A 24,439-nucleotide genomic window follows, 5' to 3' on the forward strand; every position below is an offset into this window, starting at 1 on the left:
AGACGAGAATTGAGTTGGCAGCAGGGAAGTAATTTGCACTTTTAGATGAATCGTAATACTGGATCATCGAACTGAGCTGGTAGAGAGTGATGCGATGAGGTGTCTAGGTAGATATCAAGGGGCTAAGGAATAGTACGCAAGGTACGGTGGATACTGCCACCATGTATCACCCCCATCCTGTCGTCACAACACGTAGGCAGTTGGACCCACATCATAGCCATAATCTTAATAAAGGCGGCTGACTTCTACAAATACGTCAAATGATAAATGCATCCACTCAAGCGATTCGCCGCCGAGTGTATGGTGGAGCATAGAGTGGAGGGCGCGAAAAGTGTTACACGCCAGCCATCAGGCGCAGATGATATTCTCGAAAAGCAGGTTTCCAGCCACGCCGCAGAGGCGCCGCCCTTCCCGCAAGCCATCAAGCTGTTCCGGGTTGTGAAACGACGGTGGCTTGTCGCTTGAGGAAGATCAACAGGGGCGAGAAAACAACGGTGCAACGCCATTGAAAGCTTGGCTCAACCGCCTTCCAGGTTATTGACCTTTCCGGAGTCATCCATGTGGCGGGAGCTCTCTGGTTGGGACGAGCAGTAGGAGACTGGTATCCAGGGGGCGTCGACAGCGAAAGAGTTCGACGGCTGTAAACAAACGGCTGGCAGCTGTTGCACAAGACGGCGGGAATCTTAGTACGACCTCTAAGCCTCTTCTCGCATGCTGATGACCATCTGTAACAAGCTTTCCAACATAATGCAAACAACCCGTATCACATGCGAAAACTACCTAGGGATCAGTGAACCTGCGCCGGACATTCCCGGTAGCTGCTCCTGAAGATCTTACAGGGTTGTGTGAGGCTGATGCGGCGGCGGAAGATGATGTTGCTAAATTAAAGGCGCTTGCCACAGCTTTATCCAGATGTCGCCCGCCACTTGCAAGTCCTGAGCTCTCCTGTTAATCTTTCTTGAAAAGCAATCAGTTCTTTCCAAGTAGAAGCCTGAACGCCTAGCACCAGCGAAAGCCGCGAATGTCCACCTAGCTAAATCCTCTGTCGGGTGCTACATGCCAGCAAGCTTGTGACGCAATGGAGTCTCATGATAACTGATCATACTACCTCCGCAATCGACTGCCTCTCGATGATACTCTTCTGCCTCTCATTCCTGCTGACCCGATAGTACGTATCGCAAAAGTCCGCGCACTGCATGTACCGCAAGAAGTCCTCATCGTGCGTAATAACAATGAGCTGGAAGTTGCTCTGCTGCCTCCTCACCCTAATAATCTCCGCCAACGCCTCCGCAAGCGCGCGGATATTGTCGCGATCCAGGTTCGTTGTCGGTTCATCCAGCGCAATAAGGCCGCAGTTGACGCCGAAGCATTCCGCCAGTGCGAGACGGATGATGATGCTGGCCAGCACCTTCTGACCTGCGCTGCACCGGCCGCGCATGTCCATCTCTGCATCTTGCTTCACCATGCACACGCGGTAATTGTACGACCGGTTGCCTTTCGCGGACTCGTTGTCTGAGCGGATGAGGATCGTGTCCACGTCTGTGCCTTGATAAGTCTTCTTCCACAGCTCCTCAATGATGCGGTTGATTTCCTCCATCTTGAGGCCGTGGTACTTCATGATCGCCTTGTCGAGCGCGCCACCGTACCGGCCCAAGTCTTCAACGGCGGCTTTCGTCGTCTCGACCCGGATGTGCGCTTCCTTGTACTTCTGAGGCGCGTCACGGTAGTCTGTTTCCCATTCCTCGGCCAGTTTTTGCAGGATATCGTCTTTTGCTTTCATGGACCCAACTACACTAGCCTGCTCGGCGGACAGCTTGTTCACCTCGTTCTGCCACTTAGTGCCTTCCCGCTCGTACCGCTTCCGGTCTGTTTCGGCATTATGGCTCTCGAGCTGTTCAATCTCTGCTCGAACAGAGTCAAGGTCTCGGACGCCGCGGCGGTATTCAAGGTTATCGGCAATGCTGCGTCGCGTGTCGGCTGTGTTCCGCAGGCTGTCCTCGATCTTCTTGATGTCGACGGTGGCTTGTCGCTGTTCGGTCTCGATTCGAGAGAGTTCCTCTTCCAGACTCTCAATCTCTCGCTTCGTCCGCGCCAGTTGCTGAGGCCCGCCTCGGTCTAGGTAAGCGTTGATCTCTTGGTCGGCTGACTTCAGCTGGTGAACACTATCGGACAGTTTGGAGGCTTCCTGCTGCAGTTCCCTATCCCGTTCGGCTCCGCGGCGGCTGATGTCATCGTACTTCGCTTGAGCTTGCGCGATCTGAGGTGCAAGAGACTGAATGTCCTGATCGACACGTCGTATGTTCTCGCGTTGCTCGTTGTTGAGCGACTTGAGGTCTTCGATCTGGGCGACTAGGTTGCCTCGTTCCTTGAGTTGGAACGTTGCAGTGCTGAGCTTTGACTTGACGTCTCTGGCCTCCAGCTCCAACGCGTTGATTCGGCTCCGCGCGTGATCTCGGTCGGCGGACAGCTGTGTGAGTGTCATCTTGACCGATCTGGATTGCTCGTTGACCTTCTTGAGCTCTTCTTGTATCTGCTCCAAACCTCGTGACAGTCCTGCGTCCTTTTGCTTTGCGGAAAGCTCCTTGATCTGTGATTCGAAGCCCCCGATATCGGTACGATATTTGGTGATGTTCTGAACCGTCCTTGATAGAGCATCGACATCCCTCTTGGCTCCTTGCCGTTCGTTGACAACTTGGTCTTGCTCTTCCACTTTAGCGACCAAAGCGTCACGCCGCGACTCGAGCTCTCGACAATCTTTCTCTAGGGCGGGGATCTCGGTTTCCCCTAGCCTGACCCAAGCATCATAGTCCGGGCTGGCCTCTTTGGCCTTCTTGAGCTCAGCTTCAGCCAGCTGAAAGTCCTCATTACTGGCTTCCTGTGCAGCCTTCGCTATGCTCTCTTGCACCCTCTTCGAAAAGGACGCCTTCTCCTTATCGTTGCGCATTGGCCGAAGGCAGAGAAGACAGGTGTTGTGACTCTCAAGCGTCTTCTGGCACTTCTCATAGTAGTCCTTCATGTTCGTGAACTGAGTAGCATCTTGCTGGGTGATATCCCGGTTCTTCTGTAGCTGGTCCAGAACCTGCGGAAATTCGCTGGGCTCGTCCTCGATAGCGTCCCGAACCCGCTGTTCGGCATTCCGGTGCTCCTGGCGTTTCCTCTTGAGGTCTGCCCTGCTGGTGCTGAGCCTGATCTCGACTTGTTCAAGTTCGCGGCTGGTGCCGTCTCGTTGTAGTTCGGCTTCCTTGACCTCCGCATCGCGCTGATCGAGAACTGCGTGGAATTCTACCTCTAGGGTAGACGGACTCCAGTGCTCACCCACAATCTGGGAGATGTGCTCGCCATGCGCGCCGATCATGGTTTCGAGACTCCGTTGCCGGTCTTTCAGCTCCTTGTGGAGATAATCCAGCCTGGCCAGATCGCCAGCTCGCTTCGTCCCCTGTATCAACTCTGCATCGAGCTTTTCCTTCTTCTCGTCAAGAGCTCGCAGCTGGGCATCAGTGTCTTGTATCTGCTTGTCCCAGTTCGCTGCATTGAAGTCTGCTTTGGCTTTGCTGAGACGGCGTTCAACATCTTCCACAGTGGATTCCAGGATTGTTCTGCCGCCTTCGTCGATTTCAATGTTATCCACATCGGCCTGGAACACCGCCATTTTCCTATCGTTCGCCGACGTTTGGCCTTTTGAGCTCTCCTTGCTCTGGTTCAAAGCTGATTTGCGCTCGTTGATCTGGTTAAGAGAGCTCTGTGCCTTCTGCAGTTCTTCTTGCGTCTCGCGCCGTGCGCGTTCAAAAGCAGTGTTCTGGTCCCTTGCCATCTTGCCTATCCTCTCCATGAAATCTCGGACATGCTCGTCGGTAATGTCAAGATCGAAGCCTCGGATCTTATGACGGCGAGCAGTCTCTTTGATCAGTGCCTGCCGGTTGTTGATCTGCCGTTCATACTGATCTTTCTGGGCCTCGAACTTGCCGATCTCGCTCTGCTTGACGCCCAGTGCTCGACGGCTCTGCTCGACCTCTTTGGCCAACTCACTGTACTGCCTTCGCAGGGTTTCATTTTCTTGCTCGTAGAGCGTTACTCGCTCTTGGTAGCGATCCAGAATAGCTTGTAGCTCTTCATCAGAATCCGTCATTTCTTTGATGCGGCCTTTCAAGCTGTTCACGCTCCGCTCGGTCGTCTGCAACTCCATGCGCTTTACCTCGAGCGTGCCAACGATCTTCTCAAACTTGGCTGCATGATCCCAAGCCTCGCGCGACTTGACTTTGGCTTCATCGATCTTGTCTTTTAGCTCGAACACCTTGACACGTAAATCCTCGATCTCGGCTTGTAGCTCATTGGACCGCTTTTCAGCCTAGTGCGTGATAGATTAGCCCTGAGCAGCCACTCGGAAATGCATGAGAGGTACTTACCCGTTCGCCTTTGTCTTTGTCTATCTTGGCCTGCTGCTCGATAATCTTGTACTTTCCCAGCTCTTCATTTTGCTTCTTGCGGAGAACTTTGATATTGTCGATGGCCTTTGTGTATTTCAGTGCTTCAAAGATTTCATCGAAGCGTTTCTTCAATGATGCAGGCTCGCTCATCGGCCACAAGCTATCGTCTTGGTGGCAGAAGATGACCGATTCCAAGACTGCTTTGGAAACCCCGAGATACTGGGGCATGATCTGGTCAAGCTCTGCGACGCGAGAGGAGATCGCAGTCCGCTCTCCATCTTTGATCATCACTAGAGCACCCTCGAGAGTTTTCATGGTTCTAGCGGTCTTCTTGACGGTGAGCTGTAAGCTCCGCGTGGCCACCATTCTCGCTCCGGATGTAGCCTTGAATGAAAGTTTGACTTGAGCCAACACCTCTCGCTCATTGCAGAGCTGAAAGCTGATCAGTCTATGGACTCACAACTGATGACGGAGACTTACTTTGGGGTCATGGATGAATGCGCCGCCCCTGCTATTTGGGGGCTGTTCGCCTGTCGTGGCATACTTGAGACACTCGATGATGGTCTGCCCGGCTTAGCTGGGATCGCGTGTAATGGTCTGCTTGTCGGCCGCTTACAGTCTTGCCAGATCCGTTGTAGCCAACAATAAGTGTTAGTGGCGTGTGGAACTGTATTGTCTCACTCCGCTGGTTGTCGAAAGACCGGACGCTAGGCAAAATGAGCGGCGTTCCTCAATGGCCCGCAACAGGTGCACATATGCACATACCCCAAGATGGACAACTTGTCGATTTTCGCTGTAGCGGATTAGCACCCGACGATACGCGCATACATGAGATGTCTTGACTACTCACACCTAACTCAATCAGCTAAAGCGCGTCTAGAATTTGACCAACTACTTACATGTCAGCGGCGGCAACGGCCTCAGACCCTAGTTGCTCCTTTGCATGCAAATCTTCCGTCTACGATGGAGTTGTGTGAGGAAGGTAGTGAGGGCCGACTCGAGACTGATGCTGCCTGTTTCGCGCCACGCGAGGCGGAAGCGCGCGGTCACGGGATCACTTGTGAAGCGGTGGGGCTGCGAGCATCACGGCCCCAAGCTGGCTGGCTTCCGGTGTAGGGCGACGCTAGCAAGTCACGACCAGCGGTAGGTGGTAACTCTTTGCCCATCTGCCACGAGCTGCTCTCAGGCTGTGACAGACCTCTCTTCTCTCCCAAAAACATTCCCGGAACACGGCAGTTCACGCACCCATGCGCCGCCAAGTGGCCGCTCCAACAGTTAGCGATGTTCCAGAACGGCGGCCGGCTGCAGCCAGACGGAATCGCCTTGGGACTTGACTCCGACAGCCCCATCGTCGATGCGCGGCAAGGATCCCGTCGAGCTGACCAGGACCAGAGCTTCTATGCATCGACGATGGCAGGCCTGCGGCCGATGGAGGATCTGATGGATACAGGGGGCTACATGAATATCGACGGCATGAACGTCGGTATGCTGCCCATGGACCTGGACATGGCCAACCTCGACCCGTCCATGACCGATCCACACAGCTACAACACCCCCATAACGCCGCAAGCTCCGTCGATGCTGGATGCCGCACGGGCCGATCCTTCCAACGACGGCTACGGCTCCGCCCAGAACAGCATGTCGGGCATTGGCGCCGGTCCGCTGCCCACGGGCTTTGGCGTACAGACTTCCAACAGCCAGGGCAGCACTTTGACCGAGTTTACCAAGCGGCGCAACTGGTCGCAGCGGGTGCTCGAAGAGCTCAGAGACTTCCTCCACATACTCACGCCAGACGGCCGCATCCTCTACGTCTCGCCCTCGTGCCGCTTCCTGACAGGATGGGAGCCTCACCAGCTGGTCGGCAAGTTCATAGTCGAGTTCATCCACCCCGACGACAGCGGCATCTTCGTGCGCGAGTTCAACGAATCCATCGCCTCCGGCAACCCTCTCCGCTTCTTCCACCGTTTCAGGAAGGAAGATGATACCTACACTATCTTCGAGTCTCACGGGCACCCACACATTGGCTCTGAAGCCGCAAACTTCGGTCCCAACCCGAATGGCTCGTCCTTCTGCCGCGGCTTCTTCATGATGTCGCGGCCGTACCCGACCAAGAACGCCGCCCTTCTCGACTCATTTCTGGAGCATAAGATCGAGAATGAGCGCCTAATGAAGCGGATAGCGGAGCTGCGGCGCGAGGAGCAGGAGGAGCAAGAAGCGCAAGAGCGACATTGGCAGAAGAAGCAGGAAGGTCACTCCAGCGTCACGCCGTCAGAAACACAACGCACGGACGGCCGAACCGACTGCGAAGCCGTGTCTGGGCCGATGCCAAATTACGGCGGCATGCCGCCTCCGTCGAAGCCCAGCATCTCGAACACGGCGCTCACACGGCAGAACTTGGACGAAGCATTAGCCGCTAGCAAACCGGACAGCATCAATGACAAGATGGCCCGGTACGAGGGCGCGACGCATCTCGAGACTATCGAGATGTTGACGGGGCTGCGGTACCGGGACGGCGAGAGGAGCCAGGGCATCAGCACGGGGGACACTTCTCCTGTGCTCATCAGGGGCGATGCAGGCATCGCGATACTACCTGACAGAGATACTAGGGCTAGCGGGGAGAAGAAGAAGAAGCTCAAGGTTGCGGACGAGTACGTGTGCACAGACTGCGGAACGCTCGATAGCCCGGAATGGAGGAAGGGTCCGAGTGGGCCGAAGACGCTGTGCAATGCTTGTGGACGTGAGTAGACATTGTGTTGACTAGGAAAAGGTTTCTCAGCTAATGGCTGCCGCAGTACGGTGGGCGAAGAAAGAGAAGAAAAGACAGAGTGTCGGCCAAGCGCAGAATCCTGGATCTAATCCCGCGTCGATGCCGCCGAGCGCTGCCGGCAACTGATCTCCTCGTGATATAACTGGATAACTGGCACCAGTGTCACTGCAGTAGAGTCGACAAACTACGTCCCGGAGCCGCTGAGACTCCATGAAGAGTGTCCAGTCAAGGCCCGTAATGTTAGGATAGGGGACGCCGCGGGGAGGTCATCGCGGGCTCGTTCCGGTGATGCAAAAGCCGATAGGGGATGTGGCCGAATCTACGGAGTTTGTGGAGAATACCTGTGCTTGTTGGATCTAGGCGTCTTAGGCTGTTCGACCGACACGTTAGGGTCTCGCGGCGTATGACATGGTGTAAATAAGTGATGGGTTCAGGTGCACAACCGGCGTTCAAATGCGTTGTTGGCGTTCTGCGGTACGTTAAATGTTACGCTTCCCAAAACGGTAATGCCGTCTCCATCATGGAACGTCGCAGAGCTTGAAGTCGTTCAGATCGTGTTTAGAACATGTTCGAGTGCGTAGTGGAAGTCCACCTGGTCAGCGCAAGGGCCGGTCGGACGCGTTGATACAACGAAGTGCTCCAAGCAACTCGCGGTGGGCTTCTTAGGTTCAGCGGTCCACTCCGATTTCCTGCATGAGACTGGGGCATCGTTCAATCCGCAACACTTCTGCACCAAAGCCGTTATAAATGATTCGTGCATTCAACTATCAACTGTGATTCCAACGGCAAAGTTGCAGTACTTTATTCAGGCTCATCCCGAGCCACCGCTGAGTGCTCCGAACAGTCCATAACTGTAGATAGCGTCTCTTATGCCTCTACCTAACTACACGGGTAGAAGTAAACCATTTTGTGAAGCCGTCTCAATCCATTCTTTCCATCTTCCTAGTTATGCAATATGGGAATACTTCCGATAACCGTTGCAACCAAACATGACTCGTGGACAGCTTGGCCTTGTAGGGCTGATGCGGGGAGGTTCTCGTTCACGTGAGTCAGTTACTGAACATCCACCACTGAAGAAAACCCAAGCTTCGAAGTCTTGATATCGATTCTTGACGTGACATAACACTAACCCAGAGCCCTCCCGTAGAACCTAAAGCAAACTCAAGCCGCCTAGACTATTTCTGAAAACGCATAGAGCGTCTTAGCCTTGACCAGGGCTCCTTCTCGCTCATATTTCCGCCTTGCGCTTAATCAAAATGGTCAGTCCACCCCCAGCTCCACCACCTCCAACGCTCACCACGCCCAGGCACCCATCAAACCCGCTCGCCCATCCCAGCGCTCTCGCACAACCCGCCCTTCCACCTCTCTCAAACCCCGTCCCACATTTGCCACCCCAGACACCACCTTCACCTCCTCCAAAAAAGACAAGCGCACAATCAAGCACTCCGTCTTCCTCCACAAGATCGAAAAGACCCACAGCAAAGCCCCTAAGCGGCGTCGCCCCAACAAAAAGCTCGTCGCCGACCTGCAATCTCTCGCGGACGCGCTGCCAGATACCATCGACAACGAGGACGGTGGAGCGGAGGAGACGGTCGTAGGACAGGCGAGGATACGACATAAGAGTCTGAAGAGTAGGCCGGGGGCGATGAAGAGGAAGGAGAAGCTGGAGAGGGCGGAGAGGGAGAGGTTTGGGAGGAACATGGCACAGATGGCGGTTGGGCAACAACGGCAAGAAGGCGCCGGGGAGGCTGCGGTTCCAGGGACGGGAAATAGGTGGGCGGCGTTGAGGGGGTTTATTGAGGGGACGATGGAGAAGAATGCGGCATTCCAGAAGACGTGAAGGGGTTGGCTGTCATCTATCGGTTTCTGTGCTGCATGCCTCAGCTGTTTGAAACCGAGCTGGCATGTGCGATGGCCTTGTGAGATAAGTCGTCCTCACGGATATGCACCAGTTCGAGACCGGCCAGTGGGAAACACGACCTTTGGTCGCCATCGAGCTTGGAAGACCATCTAGATATGGCGCATGGCCACCGGGATCTTCCAGTAACCTTACCGACCGGCTGCTAGGTTCTGGACTTGTCACGGCTGGTCGCGATCCGGACATCGCTTTCTTCTGGAACCCTCGTTTGGCATTACTAAAGCAGGCTCGACGAGGAGTTGATCACAAGCGTTATCTCACAGTTGAGCTTACTTTGTGGCTTATCTATGGCTGGAGTCCCAGAGCTCTTGGTCTGAGCTGTGTCGGTTGAGAGCGAGGCTGGCCTGCAGGGTCACTTGAAAGGAGGTACCGTGCCTAGTTACGCTTGATGTCTTGAGGGAATATGTCCTTTGCAGTATCAAATCCAAGTTATACACGAAATGATACTATCCCAACTAACAAGAGTTGCCCTCGTTTGGTGGATCAATTACCCCATTGTCTACCCGCCGCATGACGACAGAACAAAGAGGTTCCAAGGGAAATATTAATAACTAGTACGTTGGCGGCCAGAAGCCAGTCACCCCCAATCCGGACATTTCTTTGTTCAAAGCCAGAAGAACGACGACCTGAAGCCTGACCAAGAAGTACTTTCCAAGCTAGCCCGCACAAGGCCCCCAGTTTATCTTGAGGCTATTGACGTACAACCTCAAAAGCAACCCCGCCGCAATCTCGCAAGACTCGTAACCGTTTCCCATCAACAACGACCCAAAAGGCTGCGACCTGCCAGGGATTCGACATCTTGTCCGCCTATCTCCTTACACCCTTCACCCTCCACCCTGCCCTTCTTCAAACCCGAACCCCCCTTTCAAAATATAATGGGTCTTCCAACACGCACCCAGCGCTCCCGAAGCGTCCTCCGCTTCCTTAAGCGCCACAGCCCTCACTCCGGCCCCAGCTGCTGCGCGACCCTCCTACTAACCCCCTTCACCCTACCCTTAACCCTGGTCCTGCTGCTCGTGCTGGCTCTCTGCACCGCTTTAGATGGTCTAGCCGAGTGGCGGGAGGCGCGATACTGGCGGCGAAGGGGGATGCGGGATCCGCGGGCCGGGGTTGGAGGGTGGAGATGCGGTTAGGTCATGCATGAGGAACTTGTGGAAGGCGTTCAAAGAGGGTTCGAGAAAGAGCGAAAAGTTGCTACGTGGGGATATCTATGTATCGTGAGATGCCCGCTCTATCTTCGCCCCAACGCCAGCAAAGAAAAGCAAAAAAGTTATGCCCGAGAAGCAGCACCACGGGGACACGGCGGCCATGTGAACAGCAAGGAAGCGTATCGTGGTCGTGAAACAGCCGTCGGCGTGCGCTGCGAAGAAAGCTGAGCGAAGAAAGCGGCGAGCCAAGCGCGCCAAGGAAGCAGCAACAGCACGGAGAGCGAACAAGCAACCGCCAGCAAAACACCAGCTCCTACCCGCGTGTCGCTAGATCCCGAAATATATCACAAGCCACAATCCGCAACGTCCAGTGTCGGTGCCCCAGCCTCATCACGTCGGAATACCGAACAGATACGTCAGCTCCTTCAAGTTCAAGCGCGAGATGCTCTGTCCCGCCTTCTCATCGAGCGCCGAAGAAATAAGATCCCTCTTCTTCTCCTGGAGCTCATATATCCGATCCTCAACTGTGCCCTCCACGAAGATCCTATGCACCTGCACAGGTCTCTGCTGTCCAATCCTATGCGCGCGATCGATCGCCTGCTCCTCAATATACGGATTCCAGAACGGATCGAGTATAATGACCTGCGAGGCTGCCGTAAGATTCAGCCCAGCATTCCCGGCCTTGAGCGAAACCAGCATGACCTTGCAGCTGGGCCGATCCTCAAAATACTGCACGGCGTCCGCGCGCTGTCTGGCATCCATGCTACCGTCGTAGCGCTGGTAGTCCCATTTCTCGTCGCTGATGGGGATCTCGAGGAGGTCGAGGAGGGACGTCCACTGACTGAAGATGATCGTCTTTTCGGAGGCGTCGTTGGCTTGGACCTCGTGGAGGATCTCGAGGGTTTTGTCGATTTTGGCGCTTGTGATATAGTCACGGCGGAGTCGGCGCAGGTATTTTTGTTTCGCGGCTTTGTTTTTCGTGCTTTCTTTTTTGAGCTCGGCAAGAGTTTTGGCTTTGGACTTCTTCTTTGCCTTTTCTTTGCTTTTGCCGTTTCTGTTAGAGGAGGACCTGGTGAGGTTAGTGTGGGTTCTTGGAATGTCCAGTGCCAAACGTGTAGCGCTCAACGCAGGCACCAACAGTAATGAGAAAGTCCTCATGCACCGAAACCTGATAGTTCACAGTTTTGTGAAGCTCTCCAAAGTTCCAACGACACTTCTCACACAAGCGGCAGAAGCGGGGCACAAAGTGTCCTGCAAGTCTTGCGGCTGACGTGCCCAAAGATAGCAAAAGATATGAGACTGACAGCACTTACCCCTCAGATTTGGCCTTCGACTTCTTAGACTTCGACTTGCGTACCGACTCCTCATCATCCTCCGTCTTATCTTCGTCCTTGACCTTTGACTTCTTGAACTTCAGCTTGCCGAGCGGCTTGTTGTCTTTCTCTTCCTCGTCCTTGACCTCGGCCTTGACCTTCGACTTCTTTTTGATGTTTGGCTTCCTTTCGGCTTCATCGTCCTCATCCTCAACACCATCGGGCACAATGAAGCCGTCCAGATCGCTATCCTCCATATCATCTCCCTCTTCAGTGTCACTACTCTCTGACTCACTATCCGAGTCCTCTTCGTCCTCCTCTTCGTCCTCAACCACATCGACTTGGCTTAACAATTCCGGTTGATGCACCTTCTTGAACGCGTTGTAGTCGATGATCTTCTTCGGGTTGATCTTCGAGCGACATTCCGGACAAACGACATCAGCAGTGGCTGCATCCTCCCCAGCAGCAATGGCGCGCGACGGATCCGAGATTTTTGAGAAGCACTCGCCGCAGGTGTCGTGTCCGCACGGGATGAAGATTGCGGGGTTCTCTACAGCATCGTAGCAGATCGGGCACTCGAAGTTGCCCTTCACCTCCTTGATCCGATTCACTACCTCTTCAGTCAGCTGGGCAGCGAGTGCGATCATGTCGTCCGCGGAGATTTCCGTGGCACCCGTGACGCTGAGGTCGGTGATCAGATGAGGGTGGCAGCAAGCTTGTCTGAGTCGCAGCAGAAGGACGAGCATACTGGCGTAGTTCTTCATAGCGGTCCCTGCTTTCAAGTACTTGTTGACCGCCAGCTGAGTCTTCCTCTCAAGCGCCGAGTACAGCTGAGTTTCATCTTCGCTGAAGATCGCGTACTTCTTCTCCGTAACGCGTGGTGGGAGCTGCAGGATCGGTTTCCCATCAATCTGGGACGTCTTTGTACGCCGGCACATGATTGCTTTGAGCAGGATTTGCAATTTCTTCATGGATTGCTTGAAGGCGAAGGAGTCGCTGTGCTTGCTCATGCCTGCCTTGATGTCGTACCGGAACTTCTTGAAGTCATTGTATGGTGCGATTCGTAGGAACTGGATGAGCGCCTGCAGTTCCTCGACGTTGTTCATCATTGGGGTACCAGTCATACAGAAGCGGTATTGCGAGTGGAGCAGGCAAGCCGCTTTCGAAGCCTGCGTGTTTCTGTTCTTGATGCATTGTGCTTCGTCAACGATGATTCTATACCAAAGGCTTTCATCGCCCAGAAGAGCCAGCGAATGCTTGGGGCCGGGCAGAGCGTTGGGGTTGTTGGCCTTAATCTTATCCCATTCTTCCTTCCTCTTGAACTCGGTAGCGACGGTGCCGAACGTTGTTAGCACAACGTCGCAGTCCCTAAGCTTTCTGAAGTCCTTTGCGCGGCTCTGACCGTGGTGAATGCGGACCTTGAGTGCGTAGCGGTCTTTGACCTTTGTGGCGATTTCCCTTTGCCACTGCCTCATAAGCGCTACCGGAGCGATAATGAGGGTTGTCTTCCGACGCGGATCCTCCGAAGGCCGGGAGAGAATGAGCGCAAGGGCCTGAACCGTCTTACCGAGGCCCATGTCGTCGGCGAGTATGCCGCCTTTGTTTGACCCCTCCTCCATTTTCTTCAACCATGAGAGACCTAGCTTCTGGTGCTCCATCAAAATACACTTCAGGGCATCGGGTGTCCCCTCGCGCAGCTCTGGCGGGAGATCCTGATCGGGCCTGATGTTCTTGAGGAGTTTCTCGAGGTCTTCTTTGTTCGCAGCCCCATCTTGCGCCATGATATGCGCATAAGGATCCATATCTCGATCATAGCCGTAACCCCGGCTCGTCGCAGTGCCAGGGAAATCATCCAGATCGTCCACTGACAAACCCCCTGCAACATTGGGATTTACAATAGCACCAGCCCAGCCACTACCATGGTATCCTGGAACGACTCTCGACAGACTACTAGGGCCAGCGTGGTTGCTGAGTTCGGCTCCAGGGAAAGCACCCGGCATGCTATATTTGGATTGAGATCGGTGTAGAGCTTCAGTCATAGCGTGAGACAATGGCATTCCGTATCGATCGAAGTAGGGATAGCCGGGATAGCCGGGATAGGGAGCCTGTCCGGCTGAATAGACAGTTGCGGGGTAGGTGGGGATGCTGCTATTTGACGGAACACTAGGAACGGCTGTGTATTGTTGCTGCCCATTAGGTTGCGCTCTGTGTTGCAACCGGGTAGCATCCCATGGGTAACCGTTGCGAGGACGGCTTGGAGCCTGTTGGCAGGTCAGTGATGCACACGCGGGAAACTCTGCAATATCGATTCATATACGTTCCGGCCCCGGAGACGGCCCGCTATAGACTTAATCGTCTGTAATACCGTCGACTTAAAGTATACTGAAACGACTTATGCTACTGTAGGCTCGGTCGGGTAGTTGTAGTAAGTGTAGAGCTCTATTTAGTGAAGAGACGAAGGACACTGTTGTGCCACGACGTGCCGCAAGAAGCCGCGCAATTACGACGACGTTCAAAGAGAGCGAAACTTACTTGAGATGCGGCCGGTTGAGTAGGCTGTATGATCTTGATGTCCTCAGCATCGTCATCGTCATCACCTGTCAAGTCGATGATGTCCGAGCCACCAGTACTTGGTCGATATGGTGTTCTGGACAGAGGAGGTGGTGATATCCCTCCCTCTGCTTTAGGCACCGTCAAATGCGTCCCCCAACCATGCGCCGCTCGTCCAGTTCCACTAGGGCTTGCTGGTAGGACGGGAACTCTAGACGTCCCACTTGAAGCTGGTTCCCGTGTGGCATAGATGCCGTGAGCCATTCCTGGTCCCTGGATGCCGCTGCTGACGTTGTAAGGCTGAGTACTCGACGGGTAGTCACGTCGAAAAGATCCATCGCGATTGAGCACAGCCTGAGTCCTGTTCTGAGTGGAGGCGGGCGCCCTAGACTGCGGTCTCATATAGCTCTGGGCGATGGCGGCATCTTCTCTTGCCTGCCTAGCTCTTTCGACTGCCATCGCCTGCGCTTCCCTCTGCTGTTCCAACGCCCTCTGCATCGCTGCGTCTCTTGAGACATAGGTGCCCCCACGCTGTTGTTCGAAGCCCGGCTCGGCTACTTCCAGGGACTCGAAGGAAGATGGCGTTCCCGGCGAGGTGGTGCTGGGACTAGGCGTGGTGCGGCGGGACTTGTAAGGCTGAGGCTGAAGGCTGGGCCCGGACTGAGTTCGAGGACGTTTGCGAGAAGTAGCCGTGGATGGGATCGATGGAGTGGAGGATTGAGCTGAACTTGCAGCTGACGAGGGACCAGCCACCTGGGGCTGTAGGTAGTATGACTCTGGATCTTCACTGGTTCCATCGAACGCTGGCACCGGGTGCAGCGAATTCAACATGTTGTCCAGTATTTCTAAGGTCCTATAGTGTTCTTGTCGCTGCGCCTCAGCGTCGTCAGATTCCGGGTCTATAGAGTCGAGTAGGAGCCTGGTGAATAGAAGCTCTTCCTCTATCTCCGTCACGGAGGCGTTTGGAGGTAGCGAAGCCATGCTGAAAGGCGGGTCGCGCCTGTTGGAAACTGTAGGCGCGATCCGGGAAACCGGTACAAAGAGGTATTAACAGGCGAAGACAACAAAAAGCGCGCAGAGAACTAGCGGATGCGAAAGACAATTTATTGTGCCAGAGGGCAGTGAGAGTCAGCAGCGCAGAGACCCGTGAGGCTGAGTTTGTGCGTCGTGAGAAAAAGTCGCAGTCGCGCGTTGGAAGTGTCCCGCATATGTGAGTGCGCCTTGACTCCGGATAAGGAAAACCAGGCCGGGCAACAGTAGTGAAGCATGTACATGGAATAAGGCGTGAAGGTGAGTCAAGTGAGGCGGAAGTGAAGAGGGCGGAGGCCTCAAATTTGCCTTGTAGCCTCGTCGCCGGTCAGAGTGGAGAGGTTTCGCGTACCGCGATTTCGTATGACGCCAGCAGTGGCAGTCGCCTATTCACCTGACCAGCGACATGTCGCATGTTTCTAAGACAAAAAGTTCTTGTACCGAAGCATTTGCTCGTTCATTGGTCATCAAATCGTTAGTGGGTTGGAGCTGTTATCCGGAAAATCCACGTTATCTATAAGATTCAAGAATACATGGAGGAAGCACTTGCATCCAAACATGGAAACGTTTCTCTATGTGGATTGGGCCAGATCGTCTGCTATCGCTTCATATGTGATCAACTGCTACTCATACAATGAACGGCCAGTGTTGAGCCTAATCAGACTGGAAGACGTAAGACAGGTATATTCCCTACCGCTTGGTCATGAATCCACGAAACGTACAACACCGCAGCGAGAAACCCGCCAGCTCGAAGAACCCCGAAAGCCGGAGCAGGGTAAACTACAAATCCCATCAACCACCTGTAACACTCCGAACCGTCGCAAACAGCACCTCGACATTGCATGGCCCACATCGCCCTCGCCCCACTCCTTGAGAACGCCCCCTGACAGGCTGTATTGTAGGCCTCAAAGCACTACCAAGCCCTTCGATGGCCGCTTAAGAAACGTCAAAGACAACAACGGGCACAACCGCCAAGAAAAAGCCCCCCTCGAACAGAAGGAAGCCGAATCGAACATCAACCATGTCTAAGCGAAACCGGCCGCTCAGCTGCTATGCGACCGGAGTAGTAAATGCTAAACGGTTCAGTCAGCCGGAGAATTTGGAGAAAAGACGGCGGGGAACACTCACTCTATCATCTAACGGATCACTCTGATCCACCGCCAACAAGTTCGGACTATCCTGGCCCTCCCTCCCCGTGGTCGTGTACCCCCTCGGATCCATCGCAGGGCGCTCCCGTCTCGGCGTCACCTTCGGCGGCGGCGGCGTCGCCGTCCCCTTCGGCGCATGCACCATGACCGCACCCTCCCCGTCGCCGCCATGCATCGACAGCCTGTTGTCCTTGTTGCGGTCGAGCAGCGCACCGCCCAGCGTCGCGCAACGCAGAATCGTCTGTATGAGCTGGTTCTGCTTGAGCGGCTTGGATAGGTAATCGTCCATCTGGGCCGCGAGGCATTTCTCGCGGTCGCCGACCATGGCGTGGGCGGTGAGCGCGACAACGGGGGTGGGTGTGAGGCCTTGCTTGGCTTCCCATTCGCGGATGTTGGCGGTCGCTTCGAAGCCGCCCATGACGGGCATCTGGACGTCCATGAGGACGACGTCGTAGCGCATCTTTTGCACGGCTTGGAAGGCCTCCAGGCCATTGTTGGCGACGGTGACGGTGTGGTGGTACTTCTCAAGGATCTTGACGGCCAGCCGCTGGTTGACGGCGTTGTCTTCGGCGAGCAGAATGTTGAAGGACTTCGAGTGATCCGAGACGGAGGGTGCAGCTCTGCCGTCCAGGGCTGGGATGAGGGCGTTTCCGAGATCAATAGGCAGGCATGGCGTGGTCATGTAACTGGAGATACCATCCTCTAGCGCGGCTTTGAGACTTATAGAGACCTTGGGCGTCACCATGACCAGCGGGATGTACTTGAACTTCTCTGCATCGCGCAGCTTCCGTGCTGTGCTGTGGCAGTCCACGAGCACACAGTCGAATGCCTTCTTCGAGCTGGGCTCTGGAATCTCTTCCTCGGAATGAACAACCAACGGTTTCAAGTTAAGAGCCTCGATATGGCTGATGATCTCGTTGGAGAAGCCAGTGTGACCTTGGTCGATGAACAGCACGGTATGCTTGGCGTAAGGGACGAGAGAGGGCATGATGGCAGTGACGTTAGGGTTTGCAAGGCGGACCTTGCAAGTGAAATGGAACGTGCTACCCTGTCCATAAACAGACTCGACCCACATCCTACCGCCCATAAGAGTGACCAGGCGCCTCGAGATGGACAGGCCGAGACCGGTTCCGCCGAACTTCCTCGTCGTAGACCCGTCGGCTTGCTGGAAGGTGTCGAAGATCAAGTTGAGCTTGTCGCCGTGGATACCGATACCGGTGTCGGACACGGCGAATTTGAACACGTACTGATCAGGCGCGCATGCTGCTTGGGGCGCCATCTCTACATCGATCTTGACCTCGCCATGCTCAGTGAACTTGATAGCGTTGCCGACTAAGTTGAGAATAATCTGCCGTAAACGGAAGGAGTCGCCCAGAACATAGTCGGGCACGGAGCTGTCGACCTGATATGCCAGATTCAGTGACCTATCGTTTGCCCTTGAGGTCAACGACTTCAGCGCGTTGAAGATTGTTCCGCGGATCGAGAAGGGGATCTCCTCCATGACCATGCGGTTCGCCTCGATCTTAGAGATATCCAGGATGTCATCGATAATGGTCAAGAGCTGGCCAGCCAGATTGTGCACAATGGTGAGCATCTCTCGCTGGTTCTGCGTCAGATCCGTGTCCAGTGTGAGCTGGGTCATGCCGATGATGCCATTCATGGGCGTCCGGATCTCGTGACTCATGTTGGCCAGGAACTCGGACTTGGTCTTGTTCGCAAGTTCTGCTGCCTCTCTCGCGGCGGTGTTCCTCTGAATACTCTCCCGCAGGTTCTGCACCATCTTGTTGATCTTGCGCTTGAGCTCGTCCATCTCACCCGACGCCTCGACGGTGATCTGGGTGAATTTGCCCTCAGTAGCTGCGTTCGTGATGTCGCCAAATGCTCGCACTTGAGATGTAAGGTTCTGCGCCATCGTGTTGACGTCCGTGGTAATCTCCTTCCACCGTCCACCGATGCCAGACACTTCTGCTTGGCCGCCCATCTTCCCGTCCACGCCCACGTCGCGCGCCACGCGCTTGACCGCCAGCGACCAGTCGTCTAGACGGGCAACCATGTCGTTGATGGTGTCTTTGAGAAGTAGGATCTCTCCCTGCGCATGCACGCTGACTCTTCGCGTCATGTCGCCGCGTGCGATGGCTTGCGTGACGTCGGATATACTTCGCACCTGAAGGGTAAGATTCTGCGCCATGGTGTTGACATTGTTGGTCAAATCCGCCCATTTACCCTCTACGTTCTCCACTTCTGCCTGGCCGCCGAGTATACCCTCGGTACCCACCTCACGAGCCACTTTGCTGACCTCGAGTGCGAACGTGTTCAATCGGTCCACCATGGTATTGATTGTAATCTTTAGAGCCAAGATCTCGCCCTTGACCTCTGCACTAACTTTTTTGCTGAGGTCTCCATTGGCGACAGCGGTCGTCACCTCCGCGATTTCCCGCACCTGAGTGGTTAGGTTCATAGCCATGCCATTGACATTCTGGGTCAGGTCTTTCCAGGTGCCCTCGACGCCATGGACGGTAGCTTGTCCTCCGAGCCGACCTTCTGTGCCGACCTCCCTTGCAATCTTGGTGACTTCATGTGCGAACTGCTGGAGTTGGTCCACCATAGAGTTGATGGTTAGCTTCAACTCCAGAATCTCGCCCTTGCACTCAGCCTGGACCTTGCGCGTGAGGTTTCCTTTCGCCACAGCTGTCGTCACTTCCGCGATGTCTCTGACTTGCGTTGTCAGGTTCATAGCCATAGCGTTGACGTTGATTGTAAGATCGTTCCACATGCCCTGCACACCATCGATACGTGCCTGGCCGCCGAGGACACCTTCTGTGCCGACATCTCTAGCGACTCTTGTCACCTCAGTTGCAAACGCTCGCAGTTGATCCACCATGGTGTTTATCGTTTGTTGTAGTTGTAGGATCTCGCCACGAGCCGGCCGCACGATCTTGCGGCTGAGGTCGCCGTGCGCGACAGCAGTGGTTACTACAGCGATCTCACGCACTTGCTCTGTGAGGTTCCTAGCCATTACATTCACTGCGTTCCATTAGCGAGTTTTTGATCGAGGAAGTGAAATGCTTAACGCACCGCTATCGGTCAGCTCAGCCCATATACCATCGACACCTGGAAGCGAGGCCTGACCGCCCAGTCGTCCCTCTGTGCCCACCTCCTTCGCCAAGTGCGTGACTTGACTGGCGAAGTCCTGTAGCTGATCCACCATCTTGTTGATCGTGCGCTTGAAGGTCGTGATTTCAGGGTCCAACTCTTTGGCGTGTATCAATACCTTCTTGCTGAGGTCTCCGTTCGCGACAGCAGTGACGATACTTCCAATCTCCCGCAATGCCTTCTGGAAAGCCAGGTTGGCTTGCTGATGCTTGCCCAACTCGCGTTTGAGTGCACCGATATCCTCAATACCGTGACCAAAGGCAGCATCTTGATCTCGCAAGTGCCTGTTGACTTCCGCGCTCAGACTGTCGATGTGTTCGCGCTGGCTCTTGATCTGCTCAGCCTGCTTGTTGAGGTGATCTCGCAGATAACCCAGCTGCTTCCCCGTCGGGTTCGTCGAAGGCGCCTGCTGCTCGTCGGCAGCGTCTTTGGCGAGCCAGTTCTCCACCCACGTTGTTCTGTCCTTGCTGGCGCTGGATGAATGGCGTGTCGGTATCGAGCCTAAAGTCCTCGGGGTATTGGTCGGTGACCCAGAAGCAAAGGGTGATGAGACCGTGGGCTCACCCGGCGTTATTGGAAAGGTATTATCATTGACCGTGCTCGCCTTTGCCTCGAGGTACTGTACTCGCGCTGCGAGAGCAGAAAGCTCGAGCTCCAAAGCCGTCTTCGTGGGACTTTCGGGGCCAGGGAGGAATATCCTGTTCAGCTTGCCGCCGTTTGCTGCGACCTGGCCGGTGAAGGAGCCGTCTATGGCGGGATCGTAGGATTTCGCGAGATTCGACAGCACGCCAGCGACGGCGGCTGTGGTCTGTTGGTCGAGCATCGCGGGTGGAAGGTCGCTTGCGAACGTTTACACGATCATTCAGCTCGAGGTCGTGAAATGGGTATCCTGTCTGCTGACCGGCGGCAGGGGCTACACAAGCTGAATCTCCTGGCAACAACACTCCAACCTCACGAACGACTTGCAAGGAAAGATAGAGCGAAGTCCTTGACGAAGGCCGTGAAGTCGAAGGGCCTTGTGATGAGGAAGCTGCCCAAAGGAACAGCCGACAGCGACAAAACCACTCAGGGGTGTGGGCGTTCTGGGCCGTAAGGCAGCACGACCAGCTACGCAATGCCTTGTTCCCCGGCAGAACGTGCGACCTTTGTTTGCGAAGGGTCAGGTACTGTGTCGACAGGACTCGCTCCACGCACGCAGAGTGACTTCAAAGTGCTCTAATTAAGAGGGCCCAGCGAAAGTCAGGGCAGGAAGTGCAATTTACGCAGACGGCCGTCGAGTTCTGGTGCAGATCGCGGAGGGAGGGCTAAGATGCAGCCAATTTGCTTGGCTATGGCCTCGTCCCGTGCTGGAGCGCGCTCGCGCTTGGGGGAGGAAGGGGGGGGTGTGGCGCGGGAGCTGAGGCAGCGAGTCACGGAGCTGTCGCCACGCTCTCGCTTCAAGGTTGCTCTTGACCGCTGACGGATCGGCATGCGGATGAGGCTCTAGCCTTTCTCTCACGAGCGTGCAACTGCCTTTTCGTGACGGAGCCGCGGCCTGACAGCCTCGACAGGGCGACGAAACATATGGTCGAGCCACGCTCCCAAGCATCTGGCATCAAAGCCGCTTCCGGCACCACGCGTTGTCTTGTGACGTAATCTGGCGCTCCGCTGTGCCATCACCTCTGTTTCACAACGAAAGCTGTCGCCGAGCGCGATCTTGAACTGGCCAAGCCTGTTGATGAGATCGGGGCACAGCGTGAGGAATCACAGCCGGCCACTTTTGTGCAGGAGTCAGGTCTGAATGGATGGATGGATGAAACAGCCGCGCTTCACACCCGCAACCAGGGTTCCTCCGCAGCTGACAGCGCGCTAACGTACAATAACTCCCCTGTGCCGCGATCATGGCCTTTGTGATAGCTGAAGCTCAATGCCATCACCAGTGGACAACCAGATGTCGACATCAACGTACCTGGACATGTGTAAACAGGCTCGGAGCAACACAGCCTGCGAAAGCTTCCACATTTCACGACGGGCTCAGGCTGACAGCTTACTTGCCTTACCAGGAGCATCACGTGCTGAAATACTGTCTCGAGCGTCTAACCCGCGTCGCTGCCCAACTGCGAACACAAGCTTAGCTCGCTAGACCCTTTCCAACTGAGCTAAGGAGCCAATCTCGAAACCGACCTCGCTCACTGGCGACGGGCAGTACTCCGTATCACTTGAGGAGCTCTTGGTGCTCCTAGCTCAACTGAGGCCAGCGCTAAAGGCCGGCGCCGGCGCCGTTGAGGAACGCATCCGTGGACGCGTCGTGGCTGTCTGAGGCCGCCCTCTCAAGAGAGGTGCGGACACGGGACAGTTTGTCCTGTTAACCTTCAAAGACACCACCTTGTTGTACTTTCAAGACTGAGATGTAGCCTGCTGCACACGCGAGCAAAGGCAGCCTACAAGTTACGAGTCCAGAGCAGACAGACTCCTATCTTGGCTTAAGACCGCTATACGATCAATGCAATCAAGTCTACATGGATCCGGCCGTATCCTGTCGATTATGTCGCAGTACGGCAGCTACAACTCCGGTGCTTGAGGCCACCGTTTTGCGAGATCCCGATTCTCGAAGAGCCTCAGTTATGCCGCAGTCCGGGGTCGGCGCGCTTGAAACATCTGTTTGATAGGCGGGCCAGCTGCCTGCTCAGATACAGATCACCGCCGGACCTGCAATCGACGCCGAGACGGTTTCTCTCAATCCAGCCACACTTTTCAACTGTTCCCTGGGCAGCGTTGGGATATTACCGGCATCCGTCATCGATATCCAGCACCACCGTTGCGAGTTCGCTCACTCCGAGCGTCTTTGCTCCGTTCCACTCGCACGTGACATTATCATACCTCACTCCCTAACCTTCTTAGCATGCTTGACCAAATTCTCAATCACCCCCTCAAACGCATCTTTATCCCCCATCGCGCTATCCTTCTGCTTGAGCCAATACTCCAACACCTCACTAGCCCGTATCTGCAGCTCCTTCAACCGTGCCACATGCGCCTCCAGCTCCTCGTCCGTATAGCTCCTCAACGCTAGCTCCGTCGTGGAGCACAGCATTGTTGTCGAGCTGACATCCAGCTCTGGCGGCGGCGGCGGACCGCGGCGTTTCCTCTCGGCCTTGGAGGTGGATGAGTTGACAGAGGCAGAGGAGTCGTTGCCCTGTTTCAGGCGCGCGACGGCGCCGTTGCCGCGGTTGTCGGATGAGGGTCGCGGTGAGCGCTCGTTGGAGAGGTTGATGGAGGGCAGGATCAGCTTCTTTTGCTTGCTGGCGGGGAGGATCTCGTCGAGATCTACGGGCACGCCGAGGGAGACGAGGAAGAGGCGGCGGATGCGGGAGCGGACCCAGTTGGGGGGTTGGAGGGGAGGCGGGGCGACGAGCTGGGACCAGAGGGAGAGGCTGCGCTCGGAGAGAAAGAGGGAGGTGGCGGTTTGCGAAGACGAGTCTGTTGAGGGGTCGAGGTTGAGGGAGGGGAAGAGTTCGCTGATGTAGGGTTGACATGCGGCTTGGATATCTTCTGGTGTGTTGGAGTCGTCGAAATTAGGGATGGGCTGTCATGTGGGTGGCGCGGGTCAGCCGCGGTACATCTTGTTCGAGAGCGACACTGTACTGGATGATTCAGGTTGAGACTTGTCTCTGTATTTACTTACAAGTGAAGGCGGAGCAACAGGAGCAGAAGGTTGAGTAAAGGACTGATCAAAAGCACTCTCTGCTCCCTGGTCCGCCTGCTCAAACCCATCACCGAAATCGCCAAAATCATCATCCTCTTGCCCTCCCTCTTCAAAGTCGTCAAACTCATCACCAAAGCCTTCGTCTATGCCATCGTCGTCATTCGTGTCCGCCGCATCGTCACCGAAGCCTGCAGGCTCCTCTAGTGGTTCGACCGGGCTGGGAGATCTGTTCACCGACGAAGTTGGCGATCCTTAGTCCGTCAATCGCACGTTGAAAGAGCGCAAGGAAAGGAAACTGCATGGCTTACCCTCTAGCTTCTTCCCAGCCTTCTGCGGCGCCTTGAGAATAACATCCGGTGCAGCGTCCGCCTTGCGAATCGCATGTGCCTCCGTTCCAGGCACCTCGCCATGACTTGGCTTGTCGTCAACCCTCTCGACAACAACGAGAGGGGTGCCGCCCGGCGAGCGGGGGGTGGAGGGGCGGTCTGTGGGGCGGAGCCAAGAGGAGCTCCGGCTGCGCTGTCCTTCGGGGACGACTTCGACTTCGTCGGGCACGGCGTCCCAGGTCCGCATCTTGTAGGCAGGCGTTCCGGGAACTTCGCCGTAGGCCGGCTTGTCGTCCACTCGCTCTACGCGGGTGAGAGGGACGGGGGAGGTGCCACTGGATCGCTCGACTGGTGGTTGTCGCCCTTCTGAGGCATCTGAGAAGTGGTCCTCGACGTCGGATGAGCCTTGGATAGTGTTAATACTGACGTGTTTCTGCCTGGTGACAAGAAGGGGGGGGGGGTTGTTTTGCATACCGAGCTCATGTGCACCTGGGTCTTCAAGCTCGACGCTCTTCCTGGGAGGTGCTAACGCGTCCATGATCAGTGTGCAATGCAGCTTTTCCAATCCCCGTGAACGTTCAAGAGACAATGTGTAATGGCAGCTGTTCAGTGTCCGTCAGGTCAACTCGGCTGTGAGCCTCACGACTCCCTTGCGGGATACTCGCGGATGCCAAGATATCTCGGGGCGGACCAACAAGGAGCTTCGGATGGCCGGACAGGGGTCTACAGCGCCGCAGCTTCACCAAAACACGCTCGAAGGTTCAAGCTCCAGCAGAAAGTGACCGGCGCGCGACTTCCTCCCACGCGTTGCTTCACACTAGCAACCATTCACAAGAAGGCACCACTTGCATCCCCTTAACGGCAGTCTAAAGCTGCTAATCTCCCTTAGTAAGTCTATAATTGTATCTCCTTCGCAATCCACAAGCTCCACGCCTACCCAGTTTGTGCCAGTCAAGATGATGGACAACATGTTTGCGCCTC

At 55.4% G+C, this 24,439-nt stretch overlaps 6 protein-coding genes across 6 annotated transcripts; 2 read left to right on the plus strand and 4 right to left on the minus strand.

Annotated features, from left to right (window-relative positions):
- Positions 1-1,099: 1,099 nt before the first annotated feature.
- W97_06436 (uncharacterized protein) lies at positions 1,100-5,644 on the minus strand (the record flags this gene model as incomplete). The annotated part of the gene is made up of 6 exons (XM_007784310.1): positions 1,100-4,345; positions 4,404-4,856; positions 4,905-4,988; positions 5,041-5,131; positions 5,190-5,217; positions 5,512-5,644. The coding sequence occupies 6 exons, from the start codon at positions 5,642-5,644 to the stop codon at positions 1,100-1,102; spliced, it is 4,035 nt and encodes a 1,344-aa protein (XP_007782500.1).
- Positions 5,645-5,705: 61 nt separating this feature from the next.
- Positions 5,706-7,317, plus strand: W97_06437 (uncharacterized protein; the record flags this gene model as incomplete). Its single annotated transcript, XM_007784311.1, has 2 exons — positions 5,706-7,161; positions 7,217-7,317. 2 exons carry the CDS (start codon positions 5,706-5,708, stop codon positions 7,315-7,317), a joined length of 1,557 nt encoding a protein of 518 aa, XP_007782501.1.
- Positions 7,318-8,447: 1,130 nt separating this feature from the next.
- Positions 8,448-9,031, plus strand: W97_06438 (uncharacterized protein; the record flags this gene model as incomplete). The annotated part of the gene is made up of 2 exons (XM_007784312.1): positions 8,448-8,450; positions 8,498-9,031. 2 exons carry the CDS (start codon positions 8,448-8,450, stop codon positions 9,029-9,031), a joined length of 537 nt encoding a protein of 178 aa, XP_007782502.1.
- Positions 9,032-10,647: 1,616 nt separating this feature from the next.
- On the minus strand, positions 10,648-15,101 carry W97_06439 (uncharacterized protein; the record flags this gene model as incomplete). The annotated part of the gene is made up of 3 exons (XM_007784313.1): positions 10,648-11,326; positions 11,571-13,831; positions 14,103-15,101. 3 exons carry the CDS (start codon positions 15,099-15,101, stop codon positions 10,648-10,650), a joined length of 3,939 nt encoding a protein of 1,312 aa, XP_007782503.1.
- A 1,134-nt stretch (positions 15,102-16,235) lies between these two features.
- Positions 16,236-20,273, minus strand: W97_06440 (uncharacterized protein; the record flags this gene model as incomplete). The annotated part of the gene is made up of 2 exons (XM_007784314.1): positions 16,236-19,321; positions 19,373-20,273. 2 exons carry the CDS (start codon positions 20,271-20,273, stop codon positions 16,236-16,238), a joined length of 3,987 nt encoding a protein of 1,328 aa, XP_007782504.1.
- Positions 20,274-22,310: 2,037 nt separating this feature from the next.
- Positions 22,311-23,996, minus strand: W97_06441 (uncharacterized protein; the record flags this gene model as incomplete). Its single annotated transcript, XM_007784315.1, has 4 exons — positions 22,311-23,012; positions 23,112-23,383; positions 23,441-23,863; positions 23,933-23,996. 4 exons carry the CDS (start codon positions 23,994-23,996, stop codon positions 22,311-22,313), a joined length of 1,461 nt encoding a protein of 486 aa, XP_007782505.1.
- Between the last annotated feature and the right edge of the window lie 443 nt (positions 23,997-24,439).

The sequence above is a fragment of the Coniosporium apollinis genome (assembly GCF_000281105.1).
Source record: "Coniosporium apollinis CBS 100218 chromosome Unknown supercont1.32, whole genome shotgun sequence".
NCBI lineage: Eukaryota > Fungi > Ascomycota > Dothideomycetes > Coniosporium > Coniosporium apollinis.